The 15,056-nt window shown below is 43.6% G+C and overlaps 1 protein-coding gene across 1 annotated transcript in view; it reads left to right on the top strand.

Annotated features, from left to right (window-relative positions):
• The window catches only part of CFAP61 (cilia and flagella associated protein 61), a 285,814-nt gene that overhangs the window by 74,392 nt on the left and 196,366 nt on the right, over nucleotides 1-15,056 (top strand). Inside the window, exons 8-10 of the mRNA XM_057312694.1 lie at nucleotides 2,621-2,712; nucleotides 9,083-9,157; nucleotides 13,448-13,626. Coding sequence (XP_057168677.1) covers nucleotides 2,621-2,712; nucleotides 9,083-9,157; nucleotides 13,448-13,626 — 346 coding nt within the window. The remainder of the gene's footprint in view (nucleotides 1-2,620; nucleotides 2,713-9,082; nucleotides 9,158-13,447; nucleotides 13,627-15,056) is intronic.

Raw genomic sequence — 15,056 nt, forward strand, 5'->3', positions numbered from 1 at the left:
CTCCACCAGATTGTTTACTTTTATTTATTCCTAAAACCATCAAAATATATTCATTAGCTTTCCCTGTGTATTATCACTATTAGATAGAGCAGGGCAGACCCAGGTCTTGTGGGATCTAGAGTCTATACAGTCTGAGAGCCCTCTCTAAGAAAACAAATGCAAAATTATGAATACAATAGTACGTGTTGTGTCTTGGGAGGAACCTGGGGGGTGGTACCTGAACGCTTCACATTATTAGCTTCATGGTAAGCCCATCCCATAGAAGCAATCTCAAGAACCGGGGAAGTCCTAGCAAATGGTGCATCTACTCCCACTAGTTCATAACTTCTAAGCTACATAGGTGGTGTAAGTAATAAAATAACTTAAATTTGTAGCCTCAGTCATGTTTTTGGTTGTGTGTTATATAATACCAGTGCTTTGACTTTTCCCTGGGATAGCATCTCACATTTGAGGATCTCAGGACACATTATGAACATTAACTAATGAAACCTCCCAAAACCCCGGAGACACAAGAAAGAGAGATACAGCATCACCTCGCCCAGTTCTGAAATGCAGCCACCTCTGGGGACAAGCGTGGCAGCTGCTTACTAATAAACTGCAAGAACCCCACGACAGTTTAGCCAAGACAATTAGCTGTTGTAGTTGGTAATTGTCTCATGAACATTAGACTGTCAAACAGTGAAGTCACCAGGTTATCAGTTCATTGCAAATCAAATCCATTCTTTAAGGTCTCTTACTGTTTTAGTAAATTTGTCCTAATTATAAAAGAAATATATGTACAATGAAGGTCTAGTATTTTTCTTTTAGTTGCTTTTTGGGTTGTTCTTCAAATTTAAAACAAAATAGGAAAATCTATCTTTTAAAAAACAAAGAAGGACTTGAGAATAGGGAGTTATTGATATGTGTTTTTTTTTTTTAATTCAAAAAGTCTGCTGCTGAGCAAAACAGATCAATGATGGTAGAAGACCAAAGAGCAACTGCCTTTAAGTGGTACATTGGCTGGACAGGGAGATGAGGGAAACTTCCAGGTGCTGGGAATGCTTTAGGTATTTATTTGGGTGGTTTGTACATGGGAGTAAATATATGTAGAAGTTCATGCATTTTTACCGAATACACATTATATCAACAAAGTAAATTAACATAAAAAGCATGTGGCTCTTGTCATCATGAGAATGTCGGAAACCCCATATAGACTTTCTGAAAAGTTTTGCAGGGAGCAGGACATATTCAGGTACTAAGACATGATACATCCCCCCAAGCATGTTTCTTCAGAAGAGGAATTCTAGGTCCTTTGCTGCTCTTGCCAGCCATTTTCTCCCCATGCCAAAAGAGCTACCCCTTACCCTGGGAAGTGATTCTCTCTCATCGTACCTTCAACATTATGTACTTCTTCATCTATGCCCTTTATACTTCCCTAGCCATCCAGTTTTTCTCTTAGAATTTCATTCTATTTCACTCAGCTCCATCTCTGCTAGAAGCAGGTATAGGGCATGCATAATCTGGGGATTTGTGGTTGAGAGGTATCTGCAGGAGCCATTGTCCTGGCTGGCACAGTGGGAGAGGAAGAAGCTGAGAGGATAGACTACCTCTGGCCTATCCACATCATCTGAAATGAATGTCAGAGACAAGAAGATAGAGAGGCAGGCCTGTGCTGGCAGTGAGGGGGGGGGGGGCAGCCCCTGGGCAGAACATCCTAGGGTGACTGTGAACAGATGTCATTGCTGAGAATCCTCCAGCAGAGCAGACACAGGGAGAACCAGAGGAAGAGGTGGGAGAGAAGTGGGAGGGGGAGAGGGAAGCAAAGAGAGTCTGACAAGATAGGAGAGAGAGGGGGGCAGAAAGAGAGGAAGAGAAATAAGAAGGCCCAGAAGAAAGATGGGCTGGAAGAAAGACAGGAATGCAGAAGGAGGAAGGAGGAGAAGGAAGAGAGGGGAAAAGAGCTTTGTAGACAAAGAGGGAAAGTTTTTTTTTCTACTGTAATTTTTAGTAAAAGTTAAAGATGCAAACACTACCCTGATTATTGACTTTCCAGAACATATTAAAACAGTAATGCTCAGCTCCAGTTCTTCTTGCTTAGAAATTAGAGAAGTAAAAATAGTGGTCACTGTCAGATTGTGTGCTATAATATTTTCAAACAAAGGAAAAGCAGCTCTTGTGCAAATTAATCTTCGGCGTTCAGATAGCACTGACATAGCTAATTGTGGTCTTTCCCACATTCGGTCTTCAAATCATTTCAAAGCCTGCAGCCCAGAAAGTTGCTAATCAGTTGTTTGTTAACTTTAAAGGGGGGCTCCTATGAAAGGAGCACTGGCTCAGGAACCACAGAGGGTTAGGGCCCCCTGTGGGCCAGAACTAGGCTCCAGCCCATCGCTGGCATCCTGTTTTCCCCATAACTCTATAGGGGCAGATATCATTTTATCTCCATCACATGCATGAGGGCACTGAGAGGTCAGAATTGGGGTGGACTCCCCACCTCGTGGTACTGCCCTCTGCTCTACAGTTCTTCAGATGTGCTGCAGGTGAGAAACATATTGGTTACCATGCTGTCTCCAGTGTCCCATAGCTCTGCAGATATTTATCATCTATTTTCTGTCCTTATGCCACTCTCTCTTTCTCAAAGATGCTGAGCTTGGTACTTGCAACCACAGTTCCCCGAAAATAGTTGAGGAGCCACGGGAACCTGTCTCTCCAGAGGCCATGGAAGGCATTCAGGTAACAGAGGTCACTCACCCATGCGTGGGGCCCTGGGCCGGGCATGGGGGCTGCTTGTGTTGGGGGTGCTGGCTCACGACTGAGTTCTGATGCCTACTGTAGAAAAGGCCTCTCTAGCACTAAGACTGGGGAGACATCAGGCTGGGAGGAAACCTGAGTGCGTGTTTGTAATAGACAAATTAGAGAAGCTTCGCTAGCTTCAAGAATACAGGTCAGAATGGCGTTTCATTCCTTCTTTTCCTTCCTTCTCACCCGTTCCCTAATTTCAGGAGGCTAAGGCAGATAAAGCTGCTCATTTAAAGCCAGGTAGAAAATCCAGACATACTGGAGACACCTACACGCTGCCCACATACTCACATGAGGCTCTGTTTTCCTTCCTGCCTGATTGGGCTTTGGAAGCTATAGAGATGCCCTCCACAGCTTCCTGGAGAGCCGCTGGCTCCGCTTGTCTTTGCCTGGCCTCAGCAGGAGCCCCCCCCCCCCCCCAGCACCCTCCTGCTGTCAGATCTCTGCATGTGCTGTTGCTGCCCTCACCTAAAGAAGGGGTAAATCCACAGCAAAGGAGGCCACAGTCAGCCATGTAATAGATTACGTAGGATTTGGCAGACAAGCCGACAGATCCAGCTATTTGTTCCAGCTCTGCCAACTTCTGACCACTGATGGGTTTTCAGTAATATAAATGCCCAAATTTACTGGGCTCTGGGTGCTCACATACTCCTGCAGGACCTTGGAACATGTCTCTTGTGTCCTCAGGAACAAGGCCTCACCTAGGGGGTGGTGAAGGAAAATGGGCTCACTTCTAGGCTAATGTTTTTGGCCTGGTCCTACATCAGCACTGCGTGTGGCCAGAATCCCAAGGTGTGATTCCCTACACACCTCCTTCAGCTTCTGCTCTGCCTGACTTCTCCATCCAGCTGGGCTCAGAACCCCTCCCTGAGCCCAGGATGGGGAGCAGGTGCTGAGTCATTGCTTCTAAGACTCTAGCCTCTAACTGTTTTTTTCCCCCTCCTTTTCAACCTTGGGCAAAACATTGTTCCTCCTTGCCCATCAACTCATGCGAAGAAAACCTTGGAAAAGGAGGATGGAGGGAGGACATTTATCTTAGCACTAGGCCACCTGGCTTGTCCTCCCATATTTCCATACTGTCTCTATGGAAAATGCATTCTTATGCCCCAAGCCACAAAAGGATCCAACCTGTAGCTGGTTGGCTATTATATTTCAAGTGCTGATTTAGTCTCTGCATGAGACTGGGCATACCCAATGGCCAGGCACTCTGCTGTGTCTGAGGGTACTCATGAGACCAAAATACAGCCCCAGACTTCAAGAGGTAGTGACTTGGTATGGGAGAGGAGAACCCTAATTCAGTATGCAGAAAGGAGGATGGGAAGCATCCCGGAGGAGGGGACTTTTTAAAGAGTGTTGTATGACATGGATTAGGTTGTGGAAAAGGAAACTGATGAATGGAATTAATGAAAAAGGAAAACTTAGTGCTAAGGTCTTTTGCTTTTGGCAAAGGTAGAGTAAAAAGAGACTAGATTTATTCTCCTGCCTGAAAAACCAAACAGTGGCCAAAGTATATGAGATAACAGTTTTTAAGACACTACTTATCAGATAACCAAGGAGAGAGATGCCTGAGAGATGGGAAACAAGCTAGGCAAGTCTTCTGATTGCCCTGGTCTCCTATCTTGAGAGAATTTCAGGCCATGGCATGGGGCAAGAGACCCCAGTGGGAACCCAGTGGACTCCCAGAGTTGAGGAGGCAGATCTGTAAGTCCGTGGAGACTAAAGCTGCTAAGGTTTGCAGGAGAGAGTACCAGAGAGGAGAGAGCTGCTCAGAGAGAGATGTTAGACACCAGCAGAGGGCCGCTCCTGAATGTTCAGCTGAAGACTGATCAGCACAGGCACGTGAGAAAATAGTGAAGGTCAGGCTGAGGAAAGAACCTCCCAAAAGGAATCCAGTTCACAGTGCCCAGTGCTCATCCAAAGCTGGAACCAGTGCCTGTTCCCATCAGCCAGACTGGAGAACCTTATGACTCACAAGGCACTGGAAGAGTGCACGAAGAGTCTTGCATCAGTAGTGGGAATAATCAGCTCTAGAGAGAGCACTGCATCAGTCATGTCTAACATATTTGTAGAGCAGAACCAGAAGGATCAAACAGCTCCCAAGTGACTGAGTCCCAGAACAAAGTTCGAGAATGTGTTTAGGAGTGCAAAATTAACTAGCACCCAACTAGGTTAAATTACAATGTTTGGAATCAAAGAAGATATTACTGGCCCTCAAAAAACTGAGAATGAATGATTCATAAGGTGGAGATAACCAGTTGAAACCACCGTAGATCTGAGGCAGAAATTAGAATTAGTGAACAAGAACATTAAAACAGTTACTGTAACTATGTAAGTTCCAAAGTTCAAAGAGAGACATGGAAGATATAAAAACTAAAACCTCTAAACATAAAAACCACAATTCATGAGATGAAAAATACATGGAAGGATTAACCATAGATTAAACATCGCAGAAAGAAAAGTTAGTAAACTTGAAATACAAATGAGAATTAAAAAATAAAAAAGATCATTGTATCAGTGAGCTGTGGGATAATATCAAGTAGCTAATATGTGTGCAGGTGAAGTTCATAAAGAAGAGGAGGGAGAGGTTGAAATAGAAAAAATATTTGAAGAAATGATGACTAAACAAATTCTAGATTTTATGAAAACAGTAAACACACAGACACAAGCTCAATAAAAAGCAAGCACAAGAAACACAAAGACAACTGTATCAAAGCCCATCATAATCAAATAGTGGAAAACCAGTGATAAAGAGAAACTTTTAAAAGCATCCAGAAGAGGGGGAAAGGCAAGCTGGGAAGAGAGGAACAAAGATAATGGTTGCAGCAGATTTCATGTTGGAAACAATGCAAGCAGCAAGACATTGCAGTCACAGCTTTAAAGACCTGGCAGAAAATAAACTGTCAACCTAGAATTTTATACCCACCAATTATCTTTCAAAAATGAAAGTAAAATTTTCATCTACACACAAAATGTGGACGAATTCATTACCAGCAGACACATACTACAAGAAATGTTGAAGTCCTTCAGACAGAAGAGAAATGATACCAGATGGAACTCTGTATCTACACAGAGGAGTGAGGAGTGCTGGAAACAGTAACGGGATGGGTACACATGTAAGATTTTGTTCTTATTATTTATATCTCTTTAAAAGATAATTGATTGCTTAAGTAAAATAAAAAGAACATAATGCGGTGCTTGTAGCAGATGTTAAAATGAAATGTATGGCAAAAATAGTACAAAAACCAGGAGGGGAGAAATGTAAATATAGTACTTGAAGGCTCTTCTACCATACCTGACGTGGTATAATATCACCTGAAGATAGATGTGATAAGTTAAAGATGTATCTCAGAAACTCTAAAAAATATTGAAGTTACAAATCAAATTCGGAGAGTTATACTTAATAAACCTACAGAAGAAAGTGGAACCATAAAAATATATAACTGGGGCACCTGGCTGGCTCAGTTGGTAGAGCATGTGACTCTTGATCTTGGGGTTGTGAGTTCAAGCCCCATGTTGGGTATAGAGATTACTTAAAAATAAAATCTTTTAAAAAATATATACAACTAATCCAAAAGAAGGCAAAAAGATGGAAAGGGAGTATAAAGAACAGAGGGACAAATATAAAACAAATAGGATGGCAGACTTAAACCTATATCGATATATTGATAATCACATTATCAATTATGTATATCAATCATGTATAATTACACGTATATTGATAATTACATTAAATGTAATATACATTGAATATCCCAGTCAAAGATCATATAAGGCCAAGATAGGTTGGATGAAAAAGCAAGACTCAATTATATGGAGACTACAAAAATGCACTTTTTAAAAAAGATTTTATTTTTTATTTGAGAGAAAGATAGCACAAGTGTGGAGAGGGGCAGAGGTAGAGGAAGAGGGTGAAGCTGACTACTCACTGAGTGTGTAGGCTGACTCAGGGCTCGATCCCAGGATGCTGAGATCATGACCTGAGTGGAAGTCAGACACTTAACCAACTGAGCCACCCAGGGACCCCAAAAATGCACTTTAAATACAAAGATACAATAGGTTCAAATTAAAAAGATACAAAAAGATACAGTGTGTTAACACTAATCAAAAGAAAGCTGGGGTAGCTTTGTTCATTTCAGACAAAGTGGACTTCAGAACAGAGAATATTACTAGAAGTAACATAGATCAAGAGAACATGACAATCCTAAATACTTACGCATCTAGAATTTCAAAACACATGAAGCAAAAACTGATAGAACTGCAAATACAAACAAATGACCATATTTAGAGATTTCAATATCCCTCTCTTAATAATTGATGGAAGAAGTAGAAAATTGGTAAGAATATAGATTCTGAGAACACTACCAACAACTTTGAGCTGACACTTAATAACTCTACCCACAAAATGGCAGAATACACATTCTTCTCCTGTGCACATGGAACTTTTACCAAAGTATACCATATCCCGGGCCACAAAATAAATCTCAATAAATTTAAAAGGATTTAAGTCATCTAAAGTATGTCTTCTCACAACAAAAGAGATTATAAGAAGATAAAACTCCAGGTTAGTATCTCTCACGAACATCGATGGAAAAATCCTAATAAAAGTTTTAGCAATTTGAATCAATATTATAAAAAGGATAGTGCATCTTGACCAAGTAGGGTTTATTCTTGGAAATGCAAGGTTGGTTTAACATAAAAAATCAATCAAGGGCACCTGGGTGGCTCAGTCAGCTAAGCATGCTAACTCTTGATCTCAGCTCCTGTCTTGATCTCTGGGTTGTGAGTTTAAGCCACATGTTGGGTTTCACACTGGGCATGGAACCTACTTTTAAAAAATCAATGTAATTCACCATATTAACAAGCTAAAAAAGATTACCTAATGTTTCTTTTAAAAATGCAAGGAAGGCATCTGAAAATTCCATGTTCATCCCTCATTAAAACTCTCAGAAAATTAGGAATCAGAAAGAACTTCTTCAGTTTGATAGAGGCTATTTTTGTAACTAACATCATACTTAATGGTAGAAGACTGAATACTTTTCCACCATGGTCAGGAACAATGCAAGAATGTCTGCTCTCACCTCTTCTATTCAAAATTATACTGGAAGTTCAAGCCAGCAGAAAAAGATAACAGAAATAAAAGACATCCAGATGGGAAAGAAAGAATTAAAACTGTCCTTTATTTGTAGATAGAACATAATCATCTAGAATCTACAAAAGAGCTACTAGAACTAGTAAATAATTTAGCATGTTGCTAAATATATACAAAATTCATATGCAAAGTTCAATTTTATTTCTACGTAATAGCAATTAATAACCAGAAATTGAAATAAACTCCATTTACTCTAGTACAAATATACAAAATACTAAGAGATAAATCTGACAAAAGATGTTCAAGACTTGTACACTGAAAACCACAAAAAATTGCTGAGAGAAATGAAATAAGACCTAAATAAATGGAGAGCTATCCCATGTTCCTGGTTTCAAAGACTTGATATTGTCAAGGTGTCAATTCTTCCCCAATTGATCAATGCATTCCCAGTCAAAATTTCAGGAGGAATTTTTCTAGAAATTGAAAAATTAATTCCAAAATTCATATGGAAAATGGAAAGGACCTAGAATAGCCAAAACAACTTTGGAACAGAACAGTTGTTGGACTAATACTACTTATTTCAAGGTCTACTATATAGTTCTTGTCATTAAGCCCCTGTGATAACGATGCCAAGGGAACAGAAGATCCAGAAATAGACTCAGCCTATAACCTAGAGTGACAAAAGCAGATAATCGTTTGTCTGTGGTTGGCCGAGTGGCACAGGATGGGAGGGAAGAGCACCTAGAAACACAAAAGCTTTGGGGAGTGATGTATGTGCTCATTATTTTTATTATCGTGATATTTTTATGGGTGCATACATAGGTTAAAACTTTTCAAAAGGTATACTTCAAATATGTAAGTTTACTGTTAATTATACGTCAATAAAGCAGCTGGAAGAAACTTAGTGCAGCTTTCAAGTTGCACAGAAGAATAAGAATAACGAAGTAATAACTAACGTCTACGGAGAACAAGGAGGAGCCAGCACTGTGCTAGCATCTCTCTCTCTACCTGTCCTTATTTTATTCTCCTAACAACCTGGTCAGGCAGGTGCTGCTTTTAGCCCCTTTTAGAGATGAGGCCACGGAGACTCCATGACTTTCCCAAGCCAGTAAGCCATGGAGCCAGGATCTGAACCCAAGGCATTTGGTTCCAGAACTGGGGCTCTGAACCACTGTAGTAGGTGTTGCTTAAATGTCTTGCCTTTGTCATTTGCAGGCGAGAATCACAGAAGGAGCCACAGCTGAGGGACTTTTGTCAGCAGTCCATAGCGAAAACGCTAGTGAAATGGAGGTAGGGTCTTTGTGCTGGAGAGGTTCACTGCTCTCCACTGAGTGCTGGCGTGCTCGTTCCTCCTCCAGGCTTCCCCGCCTCTCTCTACCAGCTCAGAGCTGCCACCTTCTTTAGCACTCACTCCACAAAGCCTTCCTCGATGAGGTCTTCCTCCACTGAGAAATCCTTTATTTGTTATCCCTTGTACAGCTTGGTCCTAGAAGTTATACTGTTATGGATTCAGGCCAAGGGGTGGTAGCATCTTCCTCCAGCTGCCACCCCTGGGGCACTTCTTCTTCCTTTGTTGGTTTCCCTTCTCCCTGCCCACACTTTCACATGTGGTCCTTTGTTGAACCTCCTTGGTCTGCTGCACTGGAGTGTGCCCTCTGTTTCCTGCTAGAAACCCAAGGATTCAGGTCGTTTGGCAGGGTTCTGTGGACTCTGCTTGGGATTTTGAATTTTTCCTAAGGAGCAGAGGAAGGCTTTGAAAGTTTTAAGTGGGACATTCACATGATCAGACGGTCTCATGCCCCAGTGGTGAGCCCAGTTCTGAGCTTTCAGTGGATTCCCCATCACCTCTTCTAGACTCATGAGTCAAGCTGAGAAGTCTGGAGAGCCCTTGAAGGAACAGGAAGTCAGGTCATCTCCATGGAGGTCCTGGGAGGACCATGTTAATGCAACACTAATCCCAGACATCAGAATTCTGAGAGAGGGCCAAATTTTGGTACCCCTTTCTTCTCCAGATTCTGAACAATTAAGAAGCCTACACAGAAGTCAGCTAGAGATAAAGGTGCCACTTGATTTTGGCTAACACTGAACTGGAGAACAAAGCTTGGACCTGTAACAAGTGGATTTCCTAGTTCCGCCTGCTGAATTCAGTGTACACACCTGGCTGGAGGCAGACTTCACCGTTGGAGCAGGGTCTGCCCTCCTGGGCTAAGTGTGTGGAGGACAGGAGAATGCATGCAGTCAGGAGCAGGATGTGCTGCTAGGAAGAGAGTGCATCAGGCAGGCCAGGGTCCATTTTCCGAATCTTACTTTAGCACCTGCCGGGGGACCCTGCCTGTGTCCTTCTGGCACTGCTCATTCCTCAGCACCTGAGGACAAGGACTTCAGGTTCCTGGTCTTTCTCTGGCACTGTGCCTGCAGGCGGGTCAGAATCTTTGGGAAGCAGCCATCTGACAATTGCTGAAAGTAGTTGGAGAATCAGTACCCCAGTTTCTTTACCTCTTGGGTGGGACAGCTCTGAGATGTATTCTCTGGAGTCTCCTAAGGATCTCAGTGAGATTGAGTGGGACATTCTGCATTGGTGTCTTTCCCTTCCTTGCCTCTCTTCCCCACTCTCCTTGCAGAATTTCCTGGCATCACTCCCCAAATAAACTTAGCTCAGAGTTTGCTTCTGGGGACACCCATGCCAGGGCACTGACTCCTCAGGCTCCGGGGAGGAGAGAATGAGGCAGGGAGCAGAGGGTGAGGCATGCTCTATTTCTAAGAGGTAGCTATGCCTGTAGGGGCCCAAACCAGAATGTGGATGTGGAGGAGGGGACAGGATGTTCCCTGCTGCATTAGACATACTGGACCCCCAGAGGGCATCCGGGTCAACAAGGTGGATTGATGTCCTATGTTTATCTCCTTTCCCTTCTGGAAAAAACCACGGAAATGACAGTAAAGCAATAAGAAGGGCACAAATCCACAAAAACAACAAGACTAAGAGAGGAGATATTGGAAGGTGAGCCCTTTCAAAATGTTGAGAATGAAGAAAATCGATGGAGGAGTTTACACTGGCTTAACACGGCGGAGAAAGGAGAAGGTCCAGCACCACTGTGAGGGGAGGGACTAGCAGAAAGCAGGTGACTTCTCCTTCTGTGTCCACAAAAGGCCCAGGGCCTGGGCTTCTGGAAGGCAAGGCGAGGACCAGGCTGAAGTGAGGGGTCTGACAGTCTGCTATGCAGTGCTGGGGACACTAGAGTCCCTACAGACAGCACCTGGCTTGTCCGCCATACTCAAGCGTAACAACTAGATGACCGTTTTTTGGATGGATGGGATGGAAGCAGCTCCAAATTCAGGTTCAGCCCGCACTGTGTGAGGCTGTGTAATGGGGAAAGACAGAACAGACAAGTGGAACTCTCCATTTCAAATGGAGAAACCCCTGTCCTCTCCTCCCACCGTGTTCTCCAAATGCCAGAAGCCAGGTCTTTGTATTAGTTTTTTATCACTATGGTAACAAATTACCATGAACTTAGTGGCTTAAAACAACATAAATGTATTATTATACAGTTCTGGAAGTCAGAAACCCCAAACTAGGGGTGCCTGGGTGGCGCAGTCATTAAGCCTCTGCCTTCGGCTCAGGCCGTGATCCCAGTGTTCTGGGATCGAGCCCCACATCAGGCCCTTCCACTGGGAGCCTGCTTCTTCCTCTCCCACTCCCCCTGCTTGTGTTCCCTCTCTTGCTGGCTGTCTCTCTCTGTCAAATAAATAAATAAAATCTTAAAAAAAAAAAAAAAAAAGAAACCCCAAACTAGTGCTAAGATCCAGGTGCCGGCAGGACTCTGTTCCTTTTGGAGGCTCTAGGGGAGAATCCCTCCCTTTGCCTTTGTCAGCTTCTTTTTTTTTTTTTTTTTTTTAAGATTTTATTTATTTATTTGACAGAGATAGAGACAGCCAGCGAGAGAGGGAACACAAGCAGGGGGAGTGGGAGAGGAAGAAGCAGGCTCATAACGGAGGAGCCTGATGTGGGGCTCGATCCCATAACACTGGAATCACGCCCTGAGCCGAAGGCAGACGCCCAACCGCTGTGCCACCCAGGCGCCCCTACCTTTGTCAGCTTCTGGAAGCCACTTGCATTCCTTGGCATGTGGTACCTTCTTCCATCTTCAAAGCTGGTAGCATAGTATCTTCCAGTCTCTTGACTCAGACCCTACTGCTTCTTTCTTTCTTTCTTTATTTTTAAGATTTAATTTATTTATTTGACAGAGAGAGAGTACTAGAGAGAGCAAGCACAAGTGGCGGGCAGAGGGAGAGGAAGAAGCAGGCTCCCCGCTGAGCCGGGAACCCAATTTGGGGCTCCATCCCAGGACCCTGGGATCATGACCTGAGTCGAAGGCAGCCACTTAACCGACCCCTGGGGTCACGACCTGAGTCGAAGGCAGCCACTTAACTGACTGAGCCACACAGGCACCCCTTGCCTCTTTTTTATAAGGATCCTTCTGATTATATTGGGCCTACCCTAGATAATCCAAGATAATGTCCTTGTCTTAAAATCTTCACTTAATGACCTCTGCAAAGCCCCTGTTGCTCTGTAAAATGCACAGGTCCTGGGGATTGGGCCATGTACAGTCTGCAGGGACCACTGTTCTGCCTATCACAGTCTCCAAGAGATTGAGCACATATTCAGAGACATGGAGGTAAATACCAAAGAAATGAGAAAGTTGAAAGGGCTAGCCAATGGGAAGAGGAATTGGAGGGACAGGGGACTCCTGATTTTCTTCATAAGGTTTTAGTGTTGATATTATTTTAATGTTTGCTGTATTACTTTGATTTAAAAGAACACTGGGAAGGATCTCAGAATGAATCATTTTCCTCTAACTGAGCTATAACATCTTCTTAGATGCCCCTGAAATGAAACGGGAAGGTCTAACAGTAGCTTTCTGGGTGGCTCCCGCCGGTTGGACCCCCTGAGCTCCACCTCATCACCAAACTGCCCAAACAGTCCCAAGATCCAAAAATTCTTGTAGCACAAAATCACAATGAAAACACTTTGGGAGACAGGTATTTTGCTTATGGAATTGATAGGTATATACTACTACCACACTCTAACTTCTACCAGTGTTGCAGTTGAAATATGGATCCTATGTGAAAGACCAACGGAAACCATTCATTTTCTGAACTTCACGTGAGGACTTCTTTCAGTCCCTTTATAAATCTTGAATATCTCATTAAGAACATCTCATTAAGGGGCGCCTGGGTGGTTCAGTCGTTAAGCGCCTGCCTTCGGCTCAGGTCATGATCCCAGGGTCCTGGGATCGAGCCCTGCATCAGGCTCCCTGCTCGGTGGGAAGCCTGCTTCTCCCTCTCACACTCCCCCTGCTTGTGTTCCCTCTCTCTGTCAAATAAATAAATTAAATCTTAAAAAAAAAAAAAAAAGAACATCTCATTAAAACTAGGCCTGGCTCAGGATGATTTGTTTCAGGTGAGACTGTCACATCTGTCCTAGGGAGACCGTATAATGTAGAGAGGATGCAACCAGTAGCCCATTAAATTGCAGAAAATGAATAGGATTCCCACTCAGTTCCTCCTGTCTCCTTGCTGTAGGACATAGAAAACCTCAGTCAGCAGTCCACTATGGGTGATACAAATGGCTCTGTCAGCTGTCTGAGCTTGGCGTCCGTTTCGCTGCCCGAGCAGACCAGTGACTTCCGCCCCATCTACAAGGGAGCCTCAGCTGCTTTTTGTATTCAGCTCTTTTGTATTGAGGAGAAATACGAAGCAAGGCAAGTACTGATCCCAGGTTGTCTATTATGGTAAGACTTTTCTTATGGCATTGGTGGCCTCACATTTTAATCTTATGGAGCTCATGGTATCTAAACCTGGCCTCACATCCTAATCCTGTTTTGTTTTTGTTTTTGTTTGTTTTGTTTTTTAAGCATGGAATTCTGGGGCCCAGTCCCAGAGGTTTCAGACCATAAAATTTGGGCAAGGGCCACAGAACCGGACTGCCCAGGTTTTGGCTCACCTCTGTAACAGTTGGGGATCTGGAAAATCATCACTTATGTAACTAGTGCTGCTCTCCATTCTCTAAAGTTTGCATTTGGGTAGGGGGAGGCTTCGGATTTAGGTGGTTGCTTGTCTGGAGTCTTTTGGTTGCAAGTATCAGAAAATCCAACCCAAACTGGTTTTTGAAAAGTGGAATAATTGCTTCATATCACAAAGGATAAGTCCACTGGTGGGACTGATTTTCAATGTGGCTTGATTCAAGATAACCCCATCAAATTCCAAGTTTCTCTCTCTGGGTCCTGCCTCTGGTTCCCTGCCACTGGCCCCATTCTCAGACAAATGACAGTCCCAAATGGACAGTGGGCTCAGGCTCTGTACCAGAAGCTAGTGAGAAGGACTTTGAGCCTGGCTTTCTAGCTCAAGCCCCATCGGACCTGATCAGACTGTGTGCTCATTCCTGAGCTGATGGATGGGGCCAGGCCAGCACATGATGACAGCTTAGTCCTTTGCCTCATTCTCTCCCCACATCCCAAATTTGGGCCTGAAGCCTCACCCAAATGTAATCTGAGAAGGGGGCCAGTAGAACACCAAACAACAATCCAGGGCAGCTGCTAGAAGGAGGAGGCAAGGTGTCAGACAAAGCCTGGGCACCCACCAGACCACTCAGTCACCCCACTTCCTATCCCCACGTGTTCAGTGCTTGCTGCCATCTATAGTCTGGAAGCGGACCTTTGACCTTGATGCCTAGATTCCACATCCCCTTTAGAACTCCCACTGACTCCACAATTTTATTCATAGAACAATCTGGAAGAGGAAAAGTTTTGCCCAAATTCATAGACTGGAAGGTTCAGAGTATCCTTTAGATGACCAAGAGTACTGCTGGATATTTCCTTCTTAGAGAATGTATTTTTTTTAAATTTTATTGTTATGTTAGTCACCATACAGTATATCATTAGTTTTTGATGTTTTGTTCTATGATTCATTGTTTGTGTATAGCACCCAGCTCACCATGCAATACGTGCCCTCCTTAATACCCAGCACCGGCCTAGCTGGATCCCCCACCTCCTCCCCTCTGAAACCCTCAGTTTGTTTCCCGGAGTCCATAGTCTCTCATGGTTCGTCTCCCCCTCTGAATTCCCCCCTTCATTTTTCCCTCCCTCTCCTAATGTCCTCCATGCTATTCCTTATGTTCCACATATAAGTGAAA

This window comes from Ursus arctos, unplaced genomic scaffold (genome assembly GCF_023065955.2).
Source record: "Ursus arctos isolate Adak ecotype North America unplaced genomic scaffold, UrsArc2.0 scaffold_16, whole genome shotgun sequence".
NCBI lineage: Eukaryota > Metazoa > Chordata > Mammalia > Carnivora > Ursidae > Ursus > Ursus arctos.